Raw genomic sequence first — 11,131 nt, forward strand, 5'->3', positions numbered from 1 at the left:
GTTCCCTCCTCAGGGAACGAGGGTTACATACGTAACCGAGACGTTTTTTTTATGTAATTAAACTGGGATGAAGTTTGGATGAAGCCAGTGTTTTTTTATAGAAGAAATATACGATGTAATATTATATTTATGCATAATGCATTATGTAAACATCTTAACGGGACAGTTCACCCAAAAATTCCTATAATTCTGTCATTACTCACTCCGTTCCAAACCCGTAAAACTTTCATTCATTTTCAGAACACAAATGATAATCTTTTTAATGAAATCTGAGAGCTTTCTGTCCCTCCATTGACAGCCTACACAACTACCACTAATTCAATCTAAACTAATCCATATGAATTGAGCGATATGATGAACAGATTGAATTTAGGCTTTTATTTACATATAAACATTCATCAACTCACTCATCAGTTGTGGTAAATGGAAGCACAAGCATGCTTGCTTGCTTGAGGTTCATTCTTAGTTACGCAGCACGTTTCAGTTTCCACAAGAGCAAATTGTTCGGTTGAGCTTCTGTTTATGTGCGCTGATTAATGTTTATATGTGAATAAAAGCCTAAATTTAACATAAAGCCTAAATTCAATATCATCACTATATAAAGCAATCGTGTCTCTTCAGAAAATTTGGACTAAAATGCTCAATTCCTATTGATTTGTTTTACGATCTCTTTATGAACTTTTTGAAATGTCAAAATGGTAGTTGCGTTGCTGTTAGTGGAGAGTACGAAACCATCTCAGATTTTAAAAAGATCTTAATTTGTGTTCTGAAGATGAACGAAAGTCTTGGGAGAGTCTTGGAATTTTTGGGGGAACTTACCCTTTAAAAATCTGAGCAGACGCACACTGACTTTTTTTCCACTACATATCTTAATATACAGTTTGCAAGGTGGAAATTAATAGTTTGTGAAGTTTTAGTAGTTTAGTAATTTAGGAGTGAAACACTCTGTAAGAGGTTTATTTATTAGAAAAAAGAAATTGTGCAATGTCAGTTGTGTATGGCATTGTTTTTCAATCTTGGTCCTGAAGAGCCACTTCTCTGCACATTTTGTACGTCTCCCTTAAGCCGAGTTCACACTGCACGATTTTCACTCGCCGACAGGTTTTGTGAAATCGCTGAAAAATGCCAGAAATCTGAGGTAAAATCGTTGCTCGTTCAAGCAAGTGACAATCATGCAGTGTGAATTATCAAAGAGAATCATGAGAGAGAATCACAGATGGGTCGCAGACGCCCGTGAGATATTTGCCATGCTAAATATCTGGACCTGTTGGCAGTTCAAAATCCTGCTGTGTGAAATGTGTTCTGAAAATTAAATTGGCAATGACCTACAGCCAATGAGAGCGCAAGATACAGGACAGCGGGAAGTTCTGGGAGGAGTTACAGACCAGAATATCATAATTTTAATATATATATTTAAAATGATATCAAACAGAAACAAAGCACATATTTGCTTGACCAGCCGCAACAGCAGCACATTGCGAAATTATTTATTTACCTCCAAATTTCTTTGCAGAACAAACAATCCTTGCTCCTTGTGTCTACCCAATCATTTCCTCCTCCATAATCTTTTTCTCCTTTTCAGCGCACAGAAAATTTGGATCATCATTTTTAATAACAATTCCAGTCTCGCCCGAGAACTCTGTTCTTAATCACGAATGATCTTGTGTTATTTCCCAATCACTTCTCGCGTGTTTGGTTGTGAAACGTAGTTTGTGGACCAGGCAGAGTTGTCGGCGACTCTTCCTATTGTAAAGTTGTGCAGTGTGAAACCTCCTGTCGCCGAACCGTCATGCAGTGTGAAAAGAACAGTGATCCGATGACTTTGAAAATCATGCAGTGTGAACGCTGCATTATTTAACACACCTGATTCAGATCATCAGCTCAATGGGAGAGAGCCCCATGAACTGAACTAGGGGTGCGTCTCAATCAGATTCAGTAGTCAGGGCACTGATCAGGGAGTCTGCAATTTTAAGGGCTGTCTCATTCGCAAAATCCTTCCAGTACACTGAAACTTTCGATCCCTAAAAAGTCCCACAATGCACTGTGAAAACCAGGGAGCATTGATGCTCGCTATGTTCCCTTAACAGAAGTTCTAAAGCGCAAAATAAATCACGTGAGCCAACACACACATAATGACATGATTGATGTTTTAGGTAATGAACATAATCTATTTGTAACAAGCTTTAAATAACATTAAAAGATGTCAAAGATATCAGTTCTGCTGTTGTTCATATATATCAGTAGTGATGATGTACAATGAAGACGTTGTCATGTCAATAGAAGTTGAGTCATCAGTGTCCCAAAATGTGTAGTGAGCCAGAGTCATTACTGTCCCTACCAGTGCACGATATACTGGTTCACGACCTTGGAACCTAGGGAGCTGATTTAGACGAACCCTAAGTGTGTCAGATAAGAAAGACATGCAAAATATGCAGAGCGGTGGGTCCCCAGGACCAGGATTGAAAAACACTGGTGTATGGAAACCGTATGAAGTTACTGGGTAGTTCAGCAGACACACTACACATTTTGAGAATAAATAAAACATGGTTTGCATACTAAATCATTGTTGTGTTTTTGCAGCTCCATGGCGCTATCTATGGGAGTGGAATCTATCTCAGTCCATTATCAAGCATATCCTTTGGCTACTCAGGTCTTGAAACTTCTTCCAGGATATTTGATACTGATGTTTCCTGTACTTTCTACATGAATATATGCACATTAAAAAATTAAATAAAATATTATTAATAAACTTGTTACATGTGTAATTGCTTGACATGCTGTGGTTTTTCCCCATAGGGATGAATAAAAAACAACAGAAAGTTGCTTCAAAAGATGAAACTGCCGCCAAGTCCAATATTCATTTGCAGGTATTGAATGTATTTATTAGTACTAGTTTTTGTGTGTCTGGTGTTGGGGAAAAAAACGAAGAACAAAAAAAACACGGTCATAACTTGAATGACTTTCTTCTTCAAGGGCTTTATCAAACATACTTGGTATCTGAAACCTGTTGGTCCACATTTTTCTGTTGCTTTCAGTCACAGAAGAAAGGCCAGAACCCGCAGTTTTTGCAGAGCCGCAACCTGAAATGCATAGCCTTATGTGAAGGTTCATGTTTGACCTTACTGCCTTTACACAGATTTACATCATCATCTGTAACCATTAAATCAAGTTTGTAATAATCTCTCTTTTATATAACAGCTATTACATCTCCAGACCTGCACAAGCATGGTGACATCTGGGTAGTTCCAAATACAGATCATGTCTGCACACGTTTTTTCTTTGTGTAAGTACATTTAAATCCATCTCAGCATATATATATATATATGTATGTATGTATGTATGTATGTATGTATGTATGTATATATATATGTATGTATGTATGTATGTATATGTGTGTGTATGTGTATCTGTAAAAATTTCCCAAACTGAATGCATTAAAGGGATAGTTCACCCAAAAAACATTATAAAGTGTATATATATATCTAGCTTCCGGCGGACCGACTTCCGTATTCAACTTAAGAATATAGTGTAACGCCTCTCGTAGTTCAAAATGCTTGCGCTACATCCGACGTCATTGTTATGCCAGTTGTTTTTTTCCCGCAAGTTGAACAGGGAAGGCGACCAGAAACTATATATTTTACTTTATAACGTGTTAAATATGAATATCTTTCTTACAAAAACCCATCGATTTGCTTCAGAAAGCCTTTATTAACCCCCCGGAGCCGTGTGTATTACTTTTATAATGGATGGATACACTTTTTTGGGCTTCCATTCACTGCCATTATAATGCTTGGAAGAGCGAGGACACTTTTTAATATAAATCCGATTGTGTTCGTCTGAAAGAAGAACGTCATATACATCTAGGATGGCTTGAGGGTGAGTGAATCATAGGGCAATTTTTGGGTGAACTATCCCTTTACATAAAACATGAAAAGCAGCACATCTGATGAGTTTTTTATTGGAAAAGAACTGAACTGAAATTGAACCGAAACTCTCCCTTTTCTCTTTTTTTTTTTTTAAACCACTTGTCAACTAGTTATGAGGACGGACAGGTAGGTGACACCAGTATAAACACACAGGACCCTGGTATTAATAGGGAGATCCTGCGAGTCATCGGCAATCAAACGGCTACTGGATGAAAGAGTTTGAACACAATACCGCTGCCTTGACCTCTTTCCCAAAGCTGGACATTTGAGCGTAGGAGGCCAATACCATGTATTTTTTGGTAACCACAGAACACACACACACTCCCATACAACAAAAAGAATATTCACAATCTTCAAAATACACTATTTATACTGTTCCCCTGGGATACATGCATATTTACACTGGCTATTCAAACTATTACCATTTTGCTAAGTTTATAAATACAAGGTACATTTTGAAAGAGCATGGTATGTCTCTCAGTTCAACTGATGGACTACTTATTTTTTGTAAAGATACAAAAAATGAAAACACTTTGAAGTAGTACAGTATTTTGAGACTTTCCTGGAGAAAATACAATATTCCTGTGTGGATATGCTCCATCTGACCTTGTTTACTAAGAGTTGTACTTGTTAAAGTACATTAATTTGTGTATACAAAAGGTGTCTACTGTATATGCACTTTATTTTTCTTAATGTATGATAGTTTCAAACTTCCATATAATCTTAAATGCCTTTCAAAGACAGACGTATTTATTGTTTGACAGTGCTGAACACAAGCGAGCGACTCCTGATGTTGACTGCATTAACAGCTGATGGAGAGCTTTGACAAAATCCCTGTGCTACAGCTTGTGTCATGCTACTTAAAAGTAGCTGTCAGTTTACAATTTCTAAAGGCCTCAGTTTAGAATTTGCCCAGAATTACCGAACCTGCCACTTCATTAACTTTTATCATTTTAAATATACAGCATTGCTGTAACATTTTCATTGAGTAGTGACTATACCAACTATATAAAAAAAAGATTAAAACGTAAAAAAAAAAAAACACTTAAAGTAAAAACTTTATATATTCGGCAGCAACAACATAAGATGCACGCTGCTTTCCTTACGTTTTCAAATCACTTGCTTTCCTTGGTATGGTTACAGAATTTTTTGATAAAGGACAAAATCGGCACCCAATTGTAAATTGCCTTTTCAATATAAATCTTTTTTGTAAGGTGGTTTTAAGGCAGAATAAGTGTTTGCTGCTTGTTGTTTTTACATTGTAATGTATTAACAGAAGGTTCAAATGTGTGAGTGTTCTGTTAAATTTTTGCAATTCTTTATAGTGATATTTAGACACCTGTGTGGTTGTTTTCATTACTTTCCGTCGTTAAAATCACTAAATCTTTTTTGAGGATAATCACCCAGTTAAGATATTAGGAATATGTGCATAAAGGCAACACATTTGGTTAAAATATATTAAATTGTTCACTTTAAAATAAATATTATTTGAGGAAATGCAACTTTTACATAATGTCAAGATGTAGCACCACAACACTTTTCTCACTTATGGGCAGAATTATGGGTTTTATTAAAAAAAAAATGGGCACATTAAATATGTAGTATTGATCATTTTGTGTGCAGAAAAGTATTTTGTATTTTTCCATGGGACTCTGAAATACTGGTAAATCCACATGATATTCACTTGCAATATATTCCATTTTATCCCATTGTAGATTCAATTGATCGAATGGCAACAGCTTATGACATTTAATCTGAAGTGGAAGTTTACATAATCAATATGCATTGTCAAGTTTGTCATTACTAAAAAAGGGATGTAAATCAGATTTATTACAATGAGTATTCCTTCAAATCCACAATCTGATCAGTTAATAAAAATGTCTCTTTAAAGGATTAAAATGGCGGTTGATTCTTACATGCATGTACGCATAACTGTATACCATAACTGTTTCAAAGATTATTTTATTACTTTACATTCATTGTGATGGACTGTTCATATGTAATAGTTCTGTTTGTATAGTTTTGTACATTTTCCGCACAAATTGGTAAAAAAAAAAAAAGAGATCATGCTATTAGCATTTGGTGCCTTATAGATAAGGATTTAATGGCAAATTTGACAATACTGTCATATGTGAAAATACTGTATATATTGTAAATAATGCCACAGCAACACGGAGGCCAAATATTTTCTGTAGTACGTTTTTACTTTTTCCTTATTTAGCGAACAGATCCAAGCTTTTTGGCTTTTTACAAGTAATGGAAATAGTAGCTTATGTATCTGTTTATGTTCATTAAATTAAAATTTGCCTATAATTTACACATTTCTGTCTTTTTTTCCCTTCTAATTGAAATCAGATGTTAATACTGCAGAATACCAGTTCATACACAAAGTGTGCAGCCTTACTAGCCTCACTTGCCTTGGACCCACAGTTAGTTTCCAAATGCAATGCAAATGTTTAACTATCATAAAATGCCTGAAAGAAGCAGTGCATGACAATAGTTTAGTATAAAGTTGTGGAAGAGAGGACTTTATTTTATTTCAAGTGTCTGTCCTCTGAAGCACACACAAAATTATTACAGTGTTGTTTTTCGCACAAAATCTTATATGTTACCAATTTAGCCATATCTCTGCAAATCAGTGTTAGGACAGGTCAATCATTACTCAAGCTGGCCGAAAGCCAGGACGTTTGGCACAGGTAAGTCGTTTAGACTTTAATTTGATGGTCACCTTTAAACATTCTGTTGACTAAGTAATGTTGCACCTACGTGTTAACTAACTCTCATTAGAGTAGTTGAGTATTAGTAGACTGTTAGGAGTAGGGGTTGGTAGAATAAAGTGAAATCCGCAATTTTAACCAGTGTAACGGCCTGTGTCATTGCGTCGCCTGTCAATTATGTCATATTCGCGTTACCCTTTTGTTTTGGTTCTACTTCTGTAGAAACCTCTAATATGTGTTTTATTACACAGGTTAGCAACCTGTTTGAATACCTTTATCGACAAAACTAATCATTGTTATTGTTAAATTAACTTTACTTGGTAGCACTGGTGCTCCCAACTTTAAAACGTTAGGAGCACCACAACTACAATTTATATATATATATATATATATATATATATATATATATATATATATATATATATATATATATATATATCAAAAGATTTTACTTAAAAATATGTTTGGAGAAATAAAAATGGTAATGATTGTACCAAATCATGATTTTTCATGAATTTCTTTTTTTTTTTAATAAACAAATTGGCCAATTTTGATACCGGCTGCAGAATTTTTTTTTTTTTTTTTTTTCAGTTTTGCAGACAAGCTTTCAGTTTATTGGCTCTATAACAGACAAAACTGGTCTTAAAAAAAACAAAAAACTTTTTTAGCCATTTAAAATAAGAGGAAACCACTGCATTTTAATCACAATCCAAACAAAGACGCTACACACATGTAACATGAGCAGTTGTTTTTTATTTATTTATTTAAATTAGATTGTATAATTTCAAGACTTAAAGCTAAAGACCATTCTGTATTTGCTCTGTGAAATTGTGTTACATAAGAAACGTGCACAAAAAAACAAAAAAGACGTAATGAATGAAAATGCAGATTAACTCTGTGACAGTAGGTGGCGCTTGAAGCGTTTCTTTGGGTACCGCTGTAAACAAAGCAGTTGCGCTTATAAACTCTACTTTATACGGAGGTAAGAGGAAAAGAAAATGCCATTGAAACTATTCTAAAGACAGTTTCCTGTCATTTTCTTCCTATATTTTGAGCATCACAAACAGTGAACTTGCCGTGTCTGGTATTTTCTCTGCTGCACATTTGCGCTCTCCTCCGTGTCTTCAGCGTGTCCCATCTCTGGCCTGTGTTAACAGACTTCATAATATTTTCACACATATTACATTTCGGGAAATGATTGCAATGCAGTTTGTGTGCAAGTCCAGAATAGAGATCAGCAAAAACTAAAATCTGGCCGCTTGCGATAGTGTTTGATGCACAAACATTCCAATTTTGGTCGACCATTGCATATCTAGAAAAAAGATTGCACCGCAACAATTTTCACTCATAAAAATGCTCCTAAATACATTTTGAAGTCATACAGATTCAAATTGGGGAGCATATGCGACAAATATTGTCGCAATTTCGAGTCTTGTAGCTCAACATGGTTCGTCTTTTTGAAAAAAAAAAAGGTTTTCTTTTTTTTTTTTTTTCTTTGCTGTGATGGATGGTACAAACATCTTACAACTCAGAGACAATGCTATCTTGTAAAGTGGCTAACATAGCAAAATTTAGCATTTTCTCTACCATACAATAATTAAAATTAATTGCAGTCATCCAGCTTTTATTAATTTGATATTAATTCTAATATTGATCTAGTGCAATGTGCAATAAGTAGAGTAATAACATAACTTTCAACACACTCGAATGTATTTTAGTAGGATTGTTTTGACTAAGTAAAACTGCACTGCATTACCCCAGTTTTAATTTATCAAATAAAGTGACCTGTAGTAATTCAGCACTTGTGGCTATTTCATTAGAATGAAATAAAATAATGTTATTTTAAAGTGATCAAACTTAACTGTAAAAGGCATGAACACGATTTCTGCCTGAGTCCCGTCGGACTGCTTTCCATCAGCTGTGGAGGTGAAGATGACAACTCCCATGATTCCACGCTCATTCACAGCATCATCCATCTACTCCTTTGTTATTGCTTCGATTAAGTTTCGGTGCCTTTAAAATCTAATTTCTGTAGATATGAAACTATAAGGTTTACAGTTAAAAGCAGAATGTGATTACTCTGTGACTACGCCTACTCTTTCTCTTATGCTGCTTTATGAGATTAGAATGTTACAAAACTAAAACATGGCAATTAATACAGTAGGCTACATCCTAAACTGTTAAACGAAATACCGTCATTTTTAACTTCTGGTTATAGTCATATAGTGTTTGTATTCATTACTAAGTTAAGTCCATAAAATCAGTGAATTCCTTTTGCTTTCAGTTCGTCTTGTACTCGTTTCAGGTAGTCTGGATCTGGGTAACCATAACTACAAAAGACAAAAGCATTGTTACAACGATTTTAGATTCAAGCAGTGCTGAAAATAAAAGGGTTTGTCTGAGACGATGTAACACACCAGAAAATGTTGACAACACCCAAACTGTTTGACTTACTGCGTTGGCCCTCCATCACGAGACGTCTTATGGTGAATGTCATTCCAGGTCACCACATTGTTCTTTCCAGTGGTAGATGAGCATCCAATGGTGAAAGTGAGTCGCTGGTCAAACGACCTCTGCAGAAGCTTCAGTACGTTGTGCCCTTCTGTTGAGTCAGGGAGGTAAGCTATGCGGGACGCACCCTGGTACGCCGTGCCTGGGTTTGGGTGTTCATTCTGCGGAGTATGAGGTAATCAAAAGACTGAGGTGTAACTGAATGTTATCATGTTGAACAGCACAAAGCAGAGGAATGTATTACATTTCATTCATTGCATTCATAAACTCACCCCCTGACGTCCACTTGGTATATAGTAGTTAATTACGATCGTTCCATATTTTTCGTATCCAGGTAAAGAAGAGCTGTCCCTTGAGACGGTCATGGTTCCTCCTTTCGGTTGCGTCCCTGTAAGATTGCCATATATCTCTCCACATATCGGACAGGCTGGTTTCAACTGGAAAGCCCTATCCAAACAGTCTTTACAAAATTTGTGCTTGCATTTATTTAAGACACTGCATTCATTTGTCTTGATTAAATCCAAACAAATTGGACAGGTCTCATCTTTGGCTTGGTCTGTTGATGTCTTTTGTTTCACAGGTTGCTTGTAAGGTGTGTCATCGTCTTTTGTTTTTCTTGGGGCTTGGTGCTGTGGTGGATACCTTCCCATTCTGTGCTGTGCACTCCCATTCAAAAATGTCTCTAATCTTTCAAGGCTAATGAAGCTGCCAGTCAGTTCAATTTGCTTTTGGTCTGTTTTGATTAAGAGTTCTGGAAACTCTGCACTGCAATCCGCAATCGTTTTTGGACTGTAAACGCATGTCTTCGTTTGCAGCCCTGTTGCAATCTTTTGATATAATGTTATAAACTGTTCTCGTGCAAATTGAGCGTGAATGTTCCTACCAGTCTTGGACGTAAAAGACACGTGACTTTTGTACAGCTTTATGGAAACTGCATTCCTATTTTCGATTGTGCCAAGTTCCTTAGATTTCTTTTCTTGGATGTATTGCATAACAATGTCATCAACCTTAACTGTTTGAACCACTAAAGAGTCACTTTGAGCTTGTCCCAGACCTGCTGCAGCGTGTTCCTTCGGACGCATCTCCTCTCGTCTTAGATCACTACTTCCACCACATGTCTTTTGCTTTTGCGCAACTACCTTCATGTAAAGATCTTCACTCTCTTCGAATGACCTGGTGGTAACTATGGTGTCTGGGCCAGTCTGAAGTCTCACTCCAGTAAATATCTGCAATGAATTTGAAAGTAATAGCTGATTTATTCAGGGTATCTGCAGATAGTTCCTCATACTTGCATTTAAACCCAAATGCAAGACTTTCTAGCACCTTAAATTTGATCAAACTGACGCCACACTTGTCAAAAGAATATTAAACCGCTTTAACAACATCATATTCGCAGTAGGCTATAGAGTCAGATGTCAAAGTAATAATGAAAGTTTTCGCTGAAACTTGAGTCCATAAATGATATGCAGTTAAATGGGGTTCAGTAGGACTGTAAACAAACTTACCTTTTGGCGCGCCATCTCTAATCTCTGCCGATGGCGTCTTTCAGTTGTCAGGGAAAACAACCGTGTAGGCTACGTTTCACAAAACGATCCTCTATCTTAACCGTCAAGGAACGTGTTTCAGAAAAAAAGTAAGCATTCTTAAAAAAAAAGAAGCCGAGTATAAAGTGTGTTTCTTTTGGGTCCAGTGTCACTCAGAACAATGTTATCACTTTTTTGAACGTATACTCTGCGCTCTAGTTTCAGTTTAGAAGCAGGAACTCATGCGCAGTCATAGCGTGCTCAGGGTTGCCAGGTCCCAGAACAATTTCCAGCATAAAACCAACTGCTATTGGCCTAATTCAGGGGTTTTCAAATTCAAACACAGGTGGATGAAAACAAGGCTGTGAGGGATAGATTTTAGTCTTTAGAATGGCACACACTGTATAAGGGTCCTAGATCCAGAGCCGGATTAAATAAATGGACTACACTAGGC

The 11,131-nt window shown here is 36.2% G+C and overlaps 2 protein-coding genes across 3 annotated transcripts in view; one reads left to right on the plus strand and one right to left on the minus strand.

Moving 5' to 3' along the window:
• Positions 1-6,246, plus strand: part of parp8 (poly (ADP-ribose) polymerase family, member 8) — a 50,023-nt gene extending 43,777 nt beyond the window's left edge. The window contains exons 22-26 of one of the 2 annotated variants that reach the window (XM_079815131.1): positions 2,581-2,650; positions 2,797-2,867; positions 3,036-3,105; positions 3,199-3,283; positions 4,037-6,246. In XM_079815131.1, the coding sequence (XP_079671257.1) occupies positions 2,581-2,650; positions 2,797-2,867; positions 3,036-3,105; positions 3,199-3,283; positions 4,037-4,139 (399 nt within the window). In that variant the 3' untranslated portion in view covers positions 4,140-6,246. The remainder of the gene's footprint in view (positions 1-2,580; positions 2,651-2,796; positions 2,868-3,035; positions 3,106-3,198; positions 3,284-4,036) is intronic. The other variant, XM_079815130.1, reaches the window with a different exon arrangement.
• Positions 6,247-7,237: 991 nt separating this feature from the next.
• LOC307125876 (E3 ubiquitin-protein ligase DTX3L) lies at positions 7,238-10,929 on the minus strand. The gene is made up of 4 exons (XM_079816074.1): positions 10,660-10,929; positions 9,427-10,380; positions 9,098-9,315; positions 7,238-8,973 (listed from the first exon to the last, which is right to left on the minus strand). Exons 1-4 carry the CDS (start codon positions 10,672-10,674, stop codon positions 8,904-8,906), a joined length of 1,257 nt encoding a protein of 418 aa, XP_079672200.1. The 5' UTR covers positions 10,675-10,929; the 3' UTR covers positions 7,238-8,903.
• Positions 10,930-11,131: the final 202 nt, after the last annotated feature.

The sequence above is a fragment of the Gobio gobio genome (assembly GCF_949357685.1).
Source record: "Gobio gobio genome assembly, chromosome: 4".
Lineage (NCBI taxonomy): Eukaryota > Metazoa > Chordata > Actinopteri > Cypriniformes > Gobionidae > Gobio > Gobio gobio.